We start from the raw sequence: 18,676 nt of genomic DNA, 5'->3' as shown, positions 1-18,676 counted from the left end.
GCTGCTCCCAGTTCCACAGCAACCTCTTTAACTAGATCATATTAAAGGGTGGAGGTCCCATATTTTACTGAAAGCCTCTATGGGTATTTGCTTTAAACAGTTTACTACCTGAAGTTCGCTAACTAGTACCTATCCAGAAATGCAGGTGATATAATGCACTGGGAGGATTTTCTCTCCCTGCCCCCGTCACACCTGATTTTCCCCTAAAAGAAATCTCCCAGCCTATTATATCATCTCCACGGAAAGATGGGTTTTGTTATTACTGTTATTATTTTGTTATTACTACAATTTATCAACAGCTTTTCCTCAAAGCAATTTAGAAATATCTAAATTCCAAATGTAGTTCAAAAAACACAATTATTATCTCCCTCACATATAAACACTTTGGAGGAGCACTATTTATTTTGAATTAAAATGACATTGTCATTTTACACAGTAGAATAACAAAAGTAGAAAGGAAATGTTGTTTTTTGTTCAAATTGAATCAATTCTGATTTTATGGTCAAGGTAATCAGTGGTGCACTTTCAGGGAACTCTTTAATAGAACATTTAAAATTCGTTTCTACTATGCCTACATGTTTTATCTGTTCAACACTGAAAGAAGTTACCCTGAAGATGCCTGAAATGACTAGGATGTTCATTGCAAATGTTTAAGAGGAGCAGATATTTCTGTGGCACAGTGAACAGAGTTGTCCATTTTTCATGACCTTGTCTACAAAATAGGGAACATGGGTTTGTCTACCCTTCCTCCCAATTCAGTAATTTACTTATTCTTCTCAGGGAAGCCCTTGACTCCTCATCCAAACTTCAGTCAGTCATGGAGGCGAGCTGGCTTTACCCGCTGCCATCTGTCTCCTTCACCTCTGCTCAAAAAGGGAGGCAATGAAGGCTGGTGCCTGTTCAGATTTCTTGTCCCTGGAAGAGAATTCAGGTGACTCTAAAAACATTTTCTGAGATTATTCTCAATATTTCAGTACCAATGGCATGTATGTTTTAGGGAGTGTCATGGCCAGGAATTCAGAGACCCTCATGCAGACACACATAGTGTGATGGTCGGACAGTGATAGCTCAAATTCTATGAAAAACGTGGACAGTCCTCAGGGCAACCTGGAAGAGAGAAAGGAGGGACTTTATAGCCCCCTTTCCCATGCTTCTGCCTCTTATTCTCCCCCAGTGAGTTCTTCCATGGAAAAGTAACTGAAAATCTGATTTTCCCTGCTGGAGACATTTGTTCATCTTCATTTTACTTGTGGGCAGGATTACTGTGATTTACAGATGAAGATTTATGTGTATTTCTCCTCCCAGGATTCTGCTTGTTGCTCCTCAGACATTTTCATTCTGATTCTAAAGGGACCTTCCCCTTTAATCAAGCCCAGCCATTCTTTTTCCCAGGTACTGATTCTATGTAGTCAGTTTCTTCCTCACTCACTGCTGCATCCTTCAGCAGACATCAATGGAATTATGAATATTCCATGCATGCGAAAAGCAAAGTAAACTCAAGACTTTATTCTAGAGTTTCAGCCATCTCTATTCCAGAGAAGAAAGCAGAAGTCCCAGTCCAGTCTGTAGCTTAAGCTAGCATGATCTAACTCTGTTTTACCAGAGAACCCAGCTATCAGAACTATGTTGCTTCACATCTTCTTTGGTCTGCCCATTGGTGTGGTGTTTTTCCATCTAGCTGGGCAAGATTGAAAAAAAAAAAAAACCAGATACTATTAACCTAATGATCTTTGGTGACTCTCACTGATGCTGGATTCTGGACACATTCAGAGACCTAGCCTGCCAGTGGTCCACCACCAGCGTTGCTCCTGCTTGGGTGTACAGCTTTCCTGAGCAGAACCTTATACAGAAGAATAAGCAATATAAGGAAGAGATCAAAGCTCCATAATTAACAACTAAGAGGAAGTTTCTGAATTCTTGGTAAGTCATAAGCAAGGGACCAATAGCTCCTGAAGATTCAGAGTCAAGTAGACATTCTAAAAGCCAGGGAAATAGTCATAAGGCAGGAAAGTCAGGGTAGGTGGATAATCAGCAAAAAGGACAAACCAAGCACCACCAAATGATATCAAGGAAAAGAAATGAAGAATTGAGGCAATTATCTGACCTAGACTTAGCTACCTTTATCCTCTTCTGAGACTACTAAGGAACAATACTGAGGAAGGCAGGCCTGGCATACTGAACATGCAGCTAAATGATAATACTTGACTTCGAGGTGTGTGGGTTTGGGATGGTAACATTTCCCAGGACATGCAGTTCTCTGGTAGCTGTTTTTCCATATTTCTTCCCAACACAAGTGTATGGCACTGGAGCACCATGAAGGTGATTCACCATAGCTCTCTCTATAAACTCAATAACCCTAGGAGAAAGCAACTATGTCATCCTTGGCATCAACAGAGCTGGGAGTCAAGGGGAACCTAGACATAGTCAAATATGCCTCTTAGCTTACTACTCCAAAGTATAGTCTGAGGGCCAGTGGCATAGGCATCACTTGGTGTTTACTGGAACTGCAGTATCTCAGACTGTACTGATTCTGTGTTGCTCAGGAAGAATGACCCTCAAACTGAAAAGGATAGAACAGATACTCACAGGAGAAAACTGAAGCTCAAACCAAGGAAAGATCTCACAAACAAATGTGAAGCTGAAGCTGCTCTTAGTTAGTTATATTTTCTGTGCTCAGGAAAGTAATTTCCCAGATTCATCTGTTCATCTGCTGTCTTTGAGAAACTGAACAATGAATGTGATATGAGAATTCTGGAGAGTGGTAAATATCTTCACTTTCAAAGAGGAAAAAGCAAAAAAAAAAAATAGAAATTACAAATTACATATGGACAAGTAAGTATGGACCATGTTTTATCAGTTATCAACTAGTTGGTAGGTAATTAAAGTAATAAAGGTGCCAAGAGCCAGCATGTGCATAAAAACAATGTCAAGCCACCTTGAATTTATTTCTTTTATTTAATTTTAGTTTTATTATTATTATTGTTTTGTTTCTTTTGTTTTTGATATACCAGGGAATGATTTGTGATGTCTCTAAATGTAAGGAAGGCAATTTTCAAGATTCTTATAAAAACTTGTAAATCAGGTAGAGAAATAGAAAGCTGATTGGGTGGTTTTAGATGATAGGATGAATAGTATAATTTCTGGCTAAGATAAGGAATAAAGGAGAGAAAATTTGGAGAGGGAAATACAGAATTATTTCAGTTTTAAGAGATGGCTAAGGGATATTCTAGTAAAGATACCAATAAGCAGTAGAAAGTTTGAAATAGAAGCTACAAATGGCTAGAAAGGGAAAAAAATTCACTAGAAGACAAAGATTAAAAAAAAAAGTAATCCATGCATTGAACAAATATTTGTTCATTCATTCAGTGTAAGGTGTTCTTCTAGCAGTGAATACACTAGAGTAAATAAAACAGAAAATCCCCTGCCCACGTTGGGCTTATATTCTAATGGGAAAGACAAATAGTAATCACAGTAAACAATGTAACTACACAGTATGTTAGAAGGCAATATGTGTTATAATTAAAAAAATAAATAAATCAGGGAAGGCAGTTAGGGAGTACTGCAGGGGTGGAGGATATAATTTTAAATGCATATCGTGGCAGGTGTGGGATTCTTGAAAAGGTAATATGTGAACTAATTATCTTAGGTAAACGTGACAAGAAGCTAAATCTGATGTTGGAATGTTATAGCTTTATAGGCAAAGCTCGCAATTGGTTAATATATATGTTGTGCAAATAATTCCTTTCAGACCTATGAAAATGGTTAGGTACCTTTCCTCTATCACTGCAATTGCCACATTACTTTATAATTATCTCTAGGTCTATCACCCCTCTATCCTCTGAATTCCCCAAGAGTGACAAATTTTTTTTGTTTGTTCGGCAATATGTAGTGAAGAAAAGAGGGGTAGGAAAAGAGAAGAAAGGAGGAACGAAAGGAGATCAAATGGAGATACATTCAAATATTTGGGGTCTTAGGGTTTTCTTGTTTAGGGTTTTGTTTTGTGTCTGTTTGTTTTCAGAATTTAAATCAATGTGAGTATTGCCCTTAAGAAACTGCCCACCAAAACTGACATAATGGACTTGATGCATTGATCCACAGTGTTGACAGTTTGGTCCCACTCTAGATTCCATAGATAAAACTACATTTGAAATACTGTGTTTTTTCCTAAGCAACATACTGTGAAAGGAGTAGTACTTTTGAGTATGGTGGGTACTTGTTCCTTTCCTCTGTTTTAGACCACCTTCTCTTTGTAGAACTGGACTTCTTCCACTTGTGTGAATCCTACATGATTTGTCCAGGGCTCATCATATCATCCATGTTGAAGGTCACCCAGAATAATCCAGGGTGGAGGTGTGGGGGGGGAGGGCTGTATAATAAGAGACCTTTCCTTTTGGTAAAAGCAGGAAGTAAGTCCATTGCAAATAGCTGGAAGCCAACCATTTTTCTTAACATAACAGAGAAAAAAGTCCTTAGTAAGAGGTATTAAAGCCAAGCAGGAGAAAGCAGAGGTTTTAAATAAATAAAAACAGAGTACATCTTAAAGACATTACATTTGACTTCTGAACAGCATGGGGGTTAGAGGCACTGACCCCTTGTGCAATAAAAAAAAACTGCATATAACTTTTGATTCCTGAAAAACTTAACTACTAAGAGCCTACTGCTGACTGGAAGCCTTACTGATCACATCCACAGTCAATTAACACATTTTATTATATTTATGTACACACACACACACACACACACACATATATATATGAGATATACTATACCCTTACAATGAACTAATCTAGAAAAAAATGTTACTAAGAAAACCATAAAGAAGAGAAAATAATTTATAGTACTTTTATAGTACTATACTATAAAAAAAATTCTCATGTAAGTAGACTCTTGCAGTCCAAACCCATGATATTCAAGGGCTAACTGTACTTGAGTCTGTTGAACCAACTGAGCCTGAGATGTTAAACAGATACAAAGAACAGATGTCCACCATACCCTGCAGCTCAGGTCATGATATCAGGGTCCTGGGAGGGAGCTCCACATGGGGCTCCCTGCTCAGCGGGGAGCTAGCTTCTCCCTCTCCATCTGCCAACTCCCTCTGCTTGTTCTTGCTCTCTCTCTATCTCTCAAATAAGTAAATAAAATCTTTTTTTTTTAAGAGAAAATAGGTTAAGCATCAAAAAGTTAATGAGGAGGTTTTTTTTTTTATGATGGTAGGAAAAGACAAGATCTTACTTACTTCATAGCAAAATACCATTCAATCTTTACCTTTATTGAGTTAAAAATATATATACATAATTCATGTACAAATTACATTTTTGAACTAAAAATTAAGAATTAGATCTATTTGTCTTTAATTCTTTTTAATTTAGGAATCTTATATTAAGTATTTTACTTTAAAAAACAATAAAATCTACAAAAATATTCCTTTGTCAGTTCTAATTGAACTGTCTAACTGAATTTGCTTGGCTTCTTTGAAATGATTAACTCAACTTTCCCTTAATAATAGTTTCAGGTTTTTGCAATCATAGTTTAATCTTATGGATTCCTACTGATCTTCTGAAACTTAAGAGAGTTTCAAAAATCTCAAAATTTATTATTTAATTTGAAATACTAAAGAAATAGAAGCTATACAGGATTCAAACAATTTTATAAATGTTCACCTATGAATATTATATTCTATAAATATTGGGCAAGGGTGTCTATAAAATCAAAATTTACAGTAGAATTAGAAAATCAAGGCAATAAGATCATCTCTTTCTCATTAAAATACACAAATACATATATTTAAGAACCCAAAAATAAAATCAAGTAGCCACTTTTTGGCAACTACAACCTACTAAATTCAACCTAAGTGTACTGGAGTTGAGGATTACAGTTCCTTGTTTAATAATAACACTAATGAAAAGTCTTACGTACATCTGTACACCTATTTGTATAGGCAAATGTACCATGCCATCTTTTCTTCTCCTTCTAAATTTTGAGGTCTTCACAGTTGAAAAAGCAGGGAGGTAAGACCAAAATAATAATAAAAATAAAAATAAAAATAAAGAAAGAAAGAAAAAAAATTTGAAAGATATGATCATTGAAGATTAGGACAGAAATGATCATGACTCTGCCTTAGGAATCATCATTTATCTATGAGGCAACAAGTTCCATTTCTCTGAGAACAGGAACAGGTACACAAATTTACCATGACTCCAAATCCAGTGCAGCAGCAGTAGTTTTAATTAGCTTAACTTCCTTGCCCCGCCTTTTAACAGACAAGGGGGTCTCTTTAAAAAGTACTGCTGAGTAGGTGCATAAACCAGTTCTATATGCCAAATGTAGAGGGTTCCTGCAAAGCTTGTGGGTATCTGTGAATGAATTCATCATTTTTTTTTTTTAAATATAACTAAGAAGAGAAGGGGAAAGAACAAACTCTGTTGTACTTACTGTAGCCTGACAGTGGTAATATATGGGTGACATAGTCTTACCCTTGAAATGCAAAAGTACTTTAGAAATTGGCCAGTACCTTATTGAAGTTGACTGATGACTGATGGAAGGTTACATAATACACTCTGCCTCATGCAGACTGTAAGGAAACCTCTAGCTGAAAATATATGGGAAATTCTCTAACAAGAAAGTTCCTTCCGGCCAAGCTGATAGGGTCCCAACATTTGGATTTTAAAAAGTTACATGGAATTTCTATGATAGAAATGGTGCAAGATTTCAAATAAACAAGAAAATATTAACAATGTTTCACTTAGATATTTGCAATGAAATTGTCTGTGTGTGATGTATTTACAGCTTTATATTGTTCACCACTTTGCTTTGTTTTCACATTGTTTCCCTCTCCCTGGGATTTTTTATTCTAGTGATCACTAGAGCACTCTAAGATTTGCTAACTAATGAAGTAAGGTTTCAGTCTACTTAAGTAATCATCAGAAAGGTTGTTAACAATTAATAGACAAATGGCATAAAGCAGCATGATTGGTATGAACACTGAGAATTAACGGTTGGATCCTAGTTAACAGTCCTGTTTGTTGATTTTGTTGTTGTTTTTACTTTTGTGTCCTTGAAAAGGTCACTTAATCTTTTTGAATCTCAACTTTCTCAAGTAGAAATTAAAAGGATTAAATCACAAGACCTCTAAACTTCTCTTCAGCCATTATTTGCTAAAATGTGTAAGATATCCTGCAAAAATTAGCTGGATATCCCTGCAAAACTTTGCCATAGCTCTTTATGCCGGCAACAGATGGTAGACCATACAGGAAAATGTTTAGCATTCAGATTAGCTGGCTGGCTCCCGTAAAATAACTATAATAAACACTCATTTTCAGACTGTACAGTTTTTTAATCATTGAAAGGGCTGGACTAGATTTTAATTTAGTGACACCTGTGAGGAAAAAAGACCTCCCAATCAAGAAACCAGGTAAGGAATATTTATAGGAAAAAGACAGATCAGCTGGTTTTAACACCGTTAAGTAGTTATAAAAAACAGCCTTCTTTCTTTAAACCAAGTCTTTTTGTGGAAAGGTTTTTGATAACAAATTCAATCTTTAATAGACATGGATCATCCAATTTTCTATTTATTCTTCTGTCAGTTTTGTATGTTATCTTTTTTCAAAGAATTTGTTCACTTCATCTTAGTTGTTGCACGTGGCAGGCATGAAGTTATTCACATCTCCTTTATTTTTAATACGAGACTTTGTGTTGTATCTCTTCTTTTTCTGATCAGTTTTGTTATGACCTTACAAATTTTATTAATCTTTTCAAAGAACCAATTTTTGCTTTCTTAGCTTGCCATATTGTTTCTCTGTTATTTCACTGCTTTCTTACCTCTGTAAAGAATGTTACATGTACACTGAGAAAGAATGTATATTCTACTGTTGTTGATCGTAGTCTTCTATAAATGTCAATTAGGTCAAGTTAACTTGGTGGCTTGTTCAAATCTGCAATATCATTCTTTATTCTTTTTACTAATATTCTTATTACTAAAAGAGGTATGGGAAATTTTTCCAGCCATAATTATGGGGTTGTCATCCATTTTGCTCTTTAATCCCATCAAGTTTTGCTCTATTTATTTTTTTATTTTTTATTCTTTAATTTTTTAATTTATTTTCATCATAACAGTATTCATTATTTTTGCACCACACCCAGTGCTCCATGCAATCCGTGCCCTCTCCAATACCCACCACTTGGTAACCCGACCTCCCACCCCCACCCCTTCCAAACCCTCAGATTGTTTTTCAGAGTCCACAGTCTCTCATGGTTCACCTCCCCTTCCAATTTCCCTCAACTCCCTTCTCCTAACTCCCCTTGTTTTCCATGCTATTTGTTATGCTCCACAAATAAGTGAAACCATATGATAATTGACTCTCTCTGCTTGACTTATTTCACTCAGCATAATCTCTTCCAGTCTCATCCATTTTGCTACAAATTTGGGTATTCATCCTTTCTGATGGAGGCATAACACTCCATAGTGTATATGGACCACATCTTCCTTATCCATTCGTCTGCTGAAGGGCATCTTGGTTCTTTCCACAGTTTGGCGACCGTGGCCATTGCTGCTATAAACATTGGGGTACAGATGGCCCTTCTTTTCATGACATATGTATCTGTGGGGTAAATACCCAGGAGTACAATTCCAGGGTCATAGGGAAGCTCTATTTTTAATTTCTTAAGGAATCTCCACACTGTTCTCCAAAGTGGCTGTACCAACTTGTGTTCCCACCAACACTGTCAGAGGGTTCCCCTTTCTCCACATCCCCTCCAACACATGTTGTTTCCTGTCTTGCTAATTTTGGCCATGCTAGGTGGTGTAAGGTGATATCTCAATGTGGTTTTAATTTGAATCTCCCTGATGGCTAGTGATGATGAACATTTTTTCATGTGTCTGATATTTGTATGTCTTTATTGGAGAAGTGTCTGTCCATATCTTCTGCCCATTTTTTGATATGATTGTCTGTTTTGTGTGTGTTGAGTTTGAGGAGTTCATTATAGATCCTGGATATCAACCTTTTGTCTGTACTGTCATTTGCAAATACCTTCTCCCATTCCGTGGGTTGCCTCTTTGTTTTGTTGACTGTTTCCTTAGCTATGCAGAAGCTTTTGATTTTGATGAAGTCCCAAAAGTTCATTTTCGCTTTTGTTTCCTTTGCCTTTGGAGACATATATTGAAAGAAGTTGCTGTGGCTGATATCGAAGAGGTTACTGCCTATATTCTCCTCTAGGATTCTGATGGATTCCTGTCTCACGTTGAGGTCTTTTATCCATTTCAAGTTTATCTTTGTGTACGGTGTAAGAGAATGGTTGAGTTTCATTCTTCTACATATAGCTGCCCAGTTTTCCCAGCACCATTTATTGAAGAGACTATCTTTTTCCCACTGTATATTTTTTCCTGTTTTGTTGAAGATTATTTGACCATAGAGTTGAGGGTCCATATCTGGTCTCTCTACTCTGTTCCACTGGTCTATGTGTCTGTTTTTATGCCAGTACCATGCTGTCTTGGTGATTACAGCTCTGTAGTAAAGCTTAAAATCAGGTAACATGATGCCCCAGTTTTATTTTTGTTTTTGAACATTTCCTTCGCAATTCGTGGTCTCTTCTGATTCCATACAAATTTTTGGATTATTTGCTCCAGCTCTTTGAAAAATACTGGTGGAATTTTTATCAGAATGGCATTACAAGTATAGATTGCTCTAGGTAGTATAGACATTTTAACAATGTTTATTCTTCCGATCCAAGAGCATGGAATGGTCTTCCATCTTTTTGTGTCTTCTTCAATTTCTTTCATGAGTATTCTGTAGTTTCTCGAGTACAGATCTTTTACCTCTTTGGTTAGCTTTATTCCCAGGTATCTTATGGTTCTTGGTGCTATAGTAAATGGAATCAATTCTCTAATTTCTCTTTCTGTATTTTCATTGTTAGTATATAAGAAAGCCACTGATTTCTGTACATTGACTTTGTATCATGCCATGTTTCTGAATTGTTGTATGAGTTCTAGTAGTTTGGGGGTGGAGTCTTTTGGGTTTTCCATATAAAGAATCATGTCATCTGCAAAGAGAGAGAGTTTGACTTTTTCATTGCCAATTTGGATACCTTTTATTTCTCTTTGTTGTCTGATTGCTGTTGCTAGGACTTCTAATACTATGTTGAACAAGAGTGGTGAGAGTGGGCATCCTTGTTGTGTTCCTGATCTCAGTGGGAAGGCTGCAAGCTTTTTCCCATTGAGGATGATATTTGCTGTGGGTCTTTCATAGATAGATTTTATGAAGTTCAGGAATATTCCCTCTATCCCTATACTTTGAAGTGTTTTAATCAGGAATGGATGCTGGATTTTGTCAAATGCTTTTTCTGCATCAATTGAGAGAACCATGTGGTTCTTCTATCTTCTCTTATTAATTTGTTCTATCACACTGATTGATTTGCGAATGTTGAACCATCCTTGTAGCACAGGGATGAATCCCACCTGGTGATGGTGGATAATATTTTGAATGTGCTGTTGGATCCTGTTTTCTAGGATCTTGTTGAGAATCTTAGCATCCATATTCATCAATGATATTGGTCTGAAATTCTCCTTTTTGGTAGGGTCTTTGTCTGGTTTGGGGATCAAGGTAATGCTGGCTTCATAGAAAGAGTCTGGAAATTTTCCTTCTGCTTCAATTTTTTTAAACAGCTTCAGGAGAATAGCTATTATCTTCTTTGAAAGTTTGGTAGAATTCCCCAGGGAATCCATCAGGTCCTGGGCTCTTGTTTTTTGGGAGGTTTTTGATCACTGCTTCAATCTTGTTACTAGATAGCAGTCTATTCAGGTTGTCAATTTCTTAATGGTTCAATTTTGGGAGTTTATAGTTTTCCAGGAATGCATCCATTTCATCTAGGTTGCTTAGCTTATTGGCATATAACTGTTGATAATAACTTCTGATGATTATTTTGACTTCCTTGGTGTTAGTTGTGATCTCTACCTTTTTATTCATAATTTTATGAATTTGGGCTTTCTCTCTTTTCTTTTGGATTAGTGTAGCCAATGGTTTATCGGTCTTATTGATTCTTTCAAAAAAACCATCTTCTAGTTTCATTGATACGTTCTACTGTATCTCTGGTCTCTACCTCATTTATCTCAGCTCTAATCTTGATTTCCCTTCTCATGTGAGCAGTTGGCTTTATTTTTTGTTGTTTTTCCAGTTCTTTAAGGTGTAGAGACAGCTGGTGTGTTCTGGATTTTTCCAATTTTTTGAGGGATGCTTGGATGGCTATGTATTTCCCCCTTAGGACCGCCTTTGCTGTATCCCATAGATTTTGGACCAAAGTGTCTTCTTTCTCGTTGGTTTCCATGAATTGTTTTAGTTCTTCTTTGATCTCCTAGTTGATCCAAGCATTCTTAAGCAAGGTGGTCTTTAGCTTCCAGGTGTTTGAGTTCCTTCCAAACTTTTCCTTGTGATTGAGTTCAAGTTTCAAAGCATTGTGATCTGAGAATGTGCAGGGAATAATCTCAATCTTTAGGTATCGACTGAGTCCTGATTTGTGACCCAGTATGTGGTCTATTCTTGAGAAGGTTCCATCTGCACTTGAGAAGAATGAGTATTCTGTTGTTTTAGGGTGGAATGTTTTATATATATATATATATATATAAAACATTCCATCTGGTCCAATGTGTCATCCAATGCTCTTGTTTCTTTATTGATTTTCTGCTTCGATGATCTATTTCTGAGAGAGGCATGTTAATTTCTCCTACTATTAATGTATTCATATCAATATGACTCTTTATCTTGATTAACAGTTTTCTTATGTAATTCGCTGCTCCCATATTGGGGGCATAGATATTTACAATTGTTAGATGATCTTGGTGGATAGTCCCTTTAAGAATGATGTAGTGTCCTGTATCTCTGACTACAGTCTTTAGTTTAAAATCTTTGTCTGATATGAGAATCGCTACCCTGGCCTTCTTTTGAGGCCCATTGGCATGAAAGATGCTTCTCCCTCCCTTCACTTTCAGTCTGGGTGTATCTTTAGGTTCAAAATGGGTCTCTTGTAGACAACATATGGATGGGTCCTGTTGTTTTATCCAATCTGAAACCCTGTGCTGTTTTATGGGTGCATTTAGGCCATTCACATTGAGAGTGATTATTGATAGATACGTTTTTATTGACTTTGTGTTACCTTTGAAGTCTTTCTTTCTGTAGATTGTCTCTATATTTCTGTTCAATGCTATTCTTAGGATTTTTCCTCTTTTATAGAACCCCCCTTAAAGTTTCCTGCAGTGTCGGCTTGGTGGTTGCATAGTCTTTTAAGCCTTGCCGGTCTTGAAAACTCTTTATCTCTCCATCCATTTTGAATGTCAGTCTTGCCAGATAAAGTATTCTTGGCTGCATGTTCTTCTCATTTAGTGCCCTGAATATACCTTGCCAGCCCTTTCTGGATTGCCAGGTCTCTGTGGACAGGTCTGACATTATTCTGATGGGCTTTCCTCTGTAAGTAAGGAGCCTCTTTGCCCTAGCGGCTTTCAAGGGATTATATCTACAATTATGATTCCTCAATTTGACTATCACGTGCCTTGATGTTTTTCTGGAATCTATAATCTTGGGTGAATACCGTTCGGCCTCTAGTACATGAATGCTGGTTCCATTTGTGAGATTGGGAAAATTTTCATGAAGAACTTGTTCCACTATATCTTCTAGACTTCTTTCCTTCTCCTCCTCTTCAGGGATTCCAATAATTCTGATGCTGGAACGTTTCATGGCATCATTTATTTCCCTGATTCTGTTTTCGTGGTTTCTAAGCTGTTTGTTCTAGGCTTCCTCCTGATCCTTTCTCTCTATCTTTTTGTCCTCCAGATCACTAATTCTATCTTCTGTCTCAGTTACCCTAGCTTTGAGAGAATTTAGATTAGATTGAAACTCATTGAGAGCTTTGTGAAGCTCATCCCTAGTAGCTTTCAGCTCTGCCCTAACATTGTGAACATAAGTTTTGTTTTATTTATGTTGACTCTCTCTTAGTAAGGTATACATATTTAGGATTATCAGTTAATTCTGATTAATTGGCCCTTTTACAATTAGGAAGTTTCTGCCCTCTTTGATGCTGAAAAAGTCCTCGAAGTCTGCTTTGATGTTAATATGGCCACTCTAGCATTCTTCTGCTAGCTTTTTTTCATTGTTTATCTTTGACTATACTTTTACTTCCAATTAATTCATCTTTTACAGAGAACAGAGAGTTAGGTCTTGCTTTTTTATCCAGCCTGACGAACTCTTGTTTTTAAGTATACTGTTTATTCTTTATATTTACTATAAATGTTGCTACAGTTGGGCTAAAGTCTGCCATTTTCTATTTCTTGTTTATTCACTCAATATGTTCCACTTTCCTGTCTTCTTTTGGGTTAACTGAACAGCTTTGGGTATTCTATTTTAGTTTATGTACTTTTAGGTTTGCCTTTTTGTATTAGTGATTGCTCAGGAAATATGCATTCTTAACTTACCACACTCTATTTAGGATTCATACTGCTACACATAAAATTGTAACTTGCAAAAGAATAACTCTATTTCTTTTATTGTCACATATATTTGCATCTCCCTAACTTATAAGTAACATAATAATGTTATTATTTTGCCTTAAATGGTCAATTTTAAAGAATTTTTTAAAAGATTTTATTTATTTATTTGCCAGAGAAAGAGAGATCACAAGTAGGCAGAGAGGCAGGCAGAGAGAGAGAGGAGGAAGCAGGCTCCCTGCTGAGTAGAGAGCCCGATGTGGGGCTCGATCCCAGGACCATGAGATCATGACCTGAGCCAAAGGAGAGGCTTTAACCCACTGAGCCACCCAGGCGCCCCAATTTTAAAAAAATTTTTTAAATATATATTCTTTTGTACTGATCAGTACATATTTTCTATTTTCAATCTTCTTTATTTCTTCTTGTAGATTGAAATTCTCATCAGGCATAATTTCCTTTCAGCATGAAGAACTTTCTTTAATATTTATGAAGTGCAGATTAGTTGGCAATAAATTCTCATTTCTTTAACTGAAAATTGTTTTTTTTTATCCTCAATGCTGTGAGATAGTTTCATTAGATACAGAATTGTCAGTTGATATTTTTTTTTATTTCAGCCCTTTAAAGTTATAATTTTACTACCTCTGTCCTCCATCATTTCTGATGCACAGACATCCATCATTCTGAGAATTGTAACCCTCTGAATAATGTGTACTTCCCCGTCTGGTTATTTCCAAAGTTTTTTCTTTGCCTTTGATTCTCAATTCTGACTAGGCTCTGCCTACATAGGGTTTTTCTTGTATTTATCTTGCTTAGATATGATGATCTTAGATATGTAAAGATGTTTTTCATTAAATTTAGAAAAATCTCAGCTGTTGTATCTTCAACTATTTTTTCTGCCTCTTTTCTATTTCTCTTATCCTTTTGAGACTCCAATTTATATATGGTAGTCCACTTGATATTAAATGATAGGTCAGTCAGGCCTTGTTCATTTTTATTCTAATTATGGTTTACTGTGCCTCAGACAAGTTTCTATAGATCTACAAGTTTACTGACCTTTTCTACTTTCTTTCCCAATATATATTCAACCCATCCAATGACATTTTCATATCAGATACTGTATTTCTCAGTTCCAGAATTTTTATTTATTTTTTATAGTTTCCATTTCTAAACTGTCATTCTCAGTTATTATGAACTTCTTTTCCTCTAGGTCCTTAAACATTTATAATAGCTGCTTTAAAGCTCTTTCCTCACAATTCAAACATCTGAGATATCTTTTTCTTTGATGTGAGCCAGATTTTCCTGTTTCTTCATGTCTAATATTTTATTAAAATTGTAAATTTTAGAGATTCTGGATTCTGTTTTTGTTCTCAGAGGAATGTCGATTTTTTTTTTAAATTCTAGGTGGTGGCTGAGTTACTTGTTTATCATTTTTAACTTGTAAAGGCTTGTTTTCATGCTTTTGTTAGAAAAAATCAATTTGTTTTGTCCTTATACTAAGGTGAATCTCTTCCTCCTATGAATAATCACCACTTCTTAGGTGTTGGCTTTCTAAGACTTTCATGGAAAGACTGAGGTGTTCATTAAGTCCCCATCACTTGGTACGACTTAAACTCCAATTTCTGCCTCCTTTCATGATGAATAGCAATCTGCCTAGGCTTTAATTGCCATAGATAACAAAAATTTTATTGTGTTCACTCTGTCCTTAGCACTTAAAATAGCAGGTGCTTGATATTCATTATTGACTGAATAAACTATCAGTATTAAAATAAAATTTGGTGGATTAATGAATGGATGTATTACCAGTGAATAAGAAAACACAAGTATGAAACCTGTCCTTCTAAGAAACTTCGGGGTTACCTTTGTACAATCCCTTCTCTCCATCTCACTGTATAAACTATCTCACAAAATCAATAGTTTTTCATAAAAGTTTCTTAACAAATTTGCTACATGTAGTAGCATGGCAATCTAAAGAATCCCTCACAGATTCATTGAAAGGCATGTTTTTAGCGTAGTGAATTTTAGTATCCTGTTTCTAACACAAAAAACAGCTGAAGCATTACATTATAGTATTGTTACACTACTTTTCCCAGCTACCACATAGTAAGTTCCAGCCTGGTCTACTGAATGATCATTAATATACTCAAAACATTTTTTTTCTCCTTGCCTTAGTCAGAGTAAATGGAAATACTGAAAATGATATAGTAAAACCTTGAGCTTTCAACAATGTGCATTTCTTTAAACCCCATACTTAAGTCAAGATAAAACCCAAAATAAGCACATTAATTTATACTTTTCTGCTATCATATAAAAGATACACCTGGAAAAGAAAAAAAAAAAGATATACCCAGGTCCTGGCTTTGGTCCTGGCTTTGGTTTGATAGGCTGTTGTTCCTTCTTTAAGATTTTCTAGAACAAAAGAAAGAAGAATAAACTTAGGTAGGAAAACAACTTCACTGTGTATAAAATTTTAATTTAATTAAGGTTCTGTTATCAAAGGGAGAAAGAACTATTCCATTTTAATATATATTACAAACCTAAACACTGATATAAATTGGTTAATTGTACTATGAACAGAAACATCCAAAATGGAGTCAGGAATGTCAAGGGCCCTAAGATGTCAGGAGCCAGGAGACCACTGGAGAAATGTATGACCTGAAAAGAACATGAATTTTAGGTTGTTCCAACCATAAATGGCTACATTCTGCTGCAGTTCTTAGAATGAGGCTCACATCACAGAAATGCAACTTAGCATTTCTGGCATAGTAACCTATTCCGGTATAGGTTAGTATACCAGCTATACTATAGGTTACTATACCATGTATAGTAACCTAAACCTGGTATAGTTACCTATCCTAAACAGACCAACATTAATTTTTACCCACACCAGTCAGAGTTCTTGCAAAACAACTTATATAAGCCTGCAGTTTTTGCCTTTATATGCTCTGTCATTTTCCTCCCACCTTAGTACACATTTTAGTTTCCTCCTGAGTCTGTGTCTCCTGGGTTGGAATTCCTGAAGACTCCAAATAAACTTTTGGTTTGCTTTGCAGCCTAAGTACTTGCCTGCTTGACAATACTGAGAGGAGTATGACCATTGAACCCCCTCCAGCACCTTTTGGCACTTCCAGTAAGCAAATAGACATAAATCTATGACAGAAGAGAATTTTTATTTGCTTATGTGTCCTCCGTCTTATAAAAAAGATTCAAGGTGCCCTATGAAAAATACAGTACATATGAAAAAGAAAAACAAGAAAATCAGGTTAAAGGTAAAATATGGATAGAAAAATATTGTCAAGTATTTTCTGATATTACTTGATGTGGCACACAGATTTGGCTCTCAAATCCCTAGTAACAAAATGTTATGGACAGAATTGTGTTCCCCAACAATTCATATACTGAAGTCCTAATCCCCAATATAACTACATTTGGAAGTAAGGTCTTGAGGTTAAATGAGGTCATAAGGGTGAAGTCCTAATCCAATAGAACTTGTGGTCTTATAAGAAGAGGAAGAGATGCCAGGACACATGTGCACAGGGAAAAGGCCAGGCCATGTGAGGACAACCAAGAAGCAGCCATGTATAAAACAAGTACAGAGGACCCAAGATAAACCAAATTTGCCAGCATCTTGATCTTTGATTTCCAGGCTCCAGAATTGTGAAAAACCTAATTTCTGTTCTACAAGCTACCCAATCTGTGGTATTTGATTATGGCAGGACTGGCAAACTCATACACAAAGTAACAAAGAAAACACAGTAGTTCTAACATTCATAATGTCTATAAGACAAGCAAACTTGTGAAAATTTCTTCCAGGAATTCCTCAGAAGAAGCCCAGTATAATGTGATGGTTACCTTCAACAGCATCTATTCAACAATTACATCAGAGTGTTTAATGTGGATTTTTTTAAAAAAACAATCTTTCAATATCAGTCAACAGTAAAAAGAACAACTCAGGAAGATGATTCAGAGTAACTGTTGATTCCCTCTCTGGTCATTCAACATGATCCAAAGGTTAAACTCATACCTAGAGGCATTGATGAATTGCATATCTACTTTGTAACCCTCAATGACAATTATTTTGCACAAAATGGGTTTTGAAAATAATGGTCTCAGATAAGAGGAATTTGAGGTAATCTTGATAAATGAGTAAAAGGTTAATGGATTTTGGATTGTTGGTTTTGTCTTCTTTCTCCCACTTTATAAGAAGTCAAGAAAAGTAAACATCTTGGTTATTGTTATATGGTATGCTCATGATACCACAACGAAAATGCTTATTTTAGTTTAGCTTTTTAAGTTTCAAATATGTGTTTAACCACTATTTGACAAGGGAAGCAAAAGAAGTCTCTTATATTAAATCTCAAAATACATAAAGAATAAATTTAAGATGAAATGTGGAAGACAGTGTGTCTGTACTGCAAAACAGTATTAGGACATAAGAATAATGGTTTTTAAATATTTTAAACAAATTATAACTCTCTCTTTTAAAGTTAAATTCATTCTGTCTCATACTCTCTCTCAAATACAATCTAACTTGTATATGTTAATTTGTATTTTATGCCATTCATTTTTTAAGATTGAAGATTAACTCTCCTTCTATAATTATGTTAGAATGCCACAATAATCTTGAGAATTAGTTTGTAACATCTCTCAAGTACTTGTTACTTTTAGAATTCCCTGGTGATGTTTTCATTTTCAAAATAAACAATCATCCTCAGGAATAATATTGTACTTTAAAAAATTTATGTGCAACATGTAGGTGATAATAAAACATGAAACAGGACCTATATATTTTAATATATATATATATATATATAATATATATATGTATATATACATATATATATCTTAAGATGTTGCAAGGCATGCATTCATGGCTACAAAAATACTAATGACTACAAAATTAACTTTAACAAATATATTCCATACTTTAGCACAAAACAGTGTGCTTGGCCTGGAACACACTGTCTCTATGTGATACTACTATTTATGCTTGCCAACTTAGTATTTTTTTAACTGTTTCTTTCTTGGCCAAACTAACTGAAAGGGCATGTTCTCCATGATGAAGGGTGTCAAATGTGAAGGCTGCTGGGTAAAATATTCTCAGACAAACATTCCTGAGGATTCTCATTACTAAAATAGTCTCTGATTTTTTTCCAGTTACTCTCTTGCAACTTGATTGAATTCACAACCTTCATTGTGTCCTCTCATCATATC

At 35.5% G+C, this 18,676-nt stretch overlaps 1 protein-coding gene across 1 annotated transcript in view; it reads right to left on the bottom strand.

Moving 5' to 3' along the window:
* IQCM (IQ motif containing M) overlaps nucleotides 1–18,676 on the bottom strand; it is a 268,148-nt gene that overhangs the window by 35,980 nt on the left and 213,492 nt on the right. Inside the window, exon 10 of the mRNA XM_045078405.1 lies at nucleotides 15,810–15,871. Coding sequence (XP_044934340.1) covers nucleotides 15,810–15,871 — 62 coding nt within the window. The remainder of the gene's footprint in view (nucleotides 1–15,809; nucleotides 15,872–18,676) is intronic.

This window comes from Mustela putorius, unplaced genomic scaffold (assembly GCF_011764305.1).
Source record: "Mustela putorius furo isolate JIRA1106 unplaced genomic scaffold, ASM1176430v1.1 tig00000242_pilon_pilon_pilon, whole genome shotgun sequence".
Taxonomy (NCBI): domain Eukaryota; kingdom Metazoa; phylum Chordata; class Mammalia; order Carnivora; family Mustelidae; genus Mustela; species Mustela putorius.
This window is presented reverse-complemented; position numbering and strand designations above follow the sequence as displayed.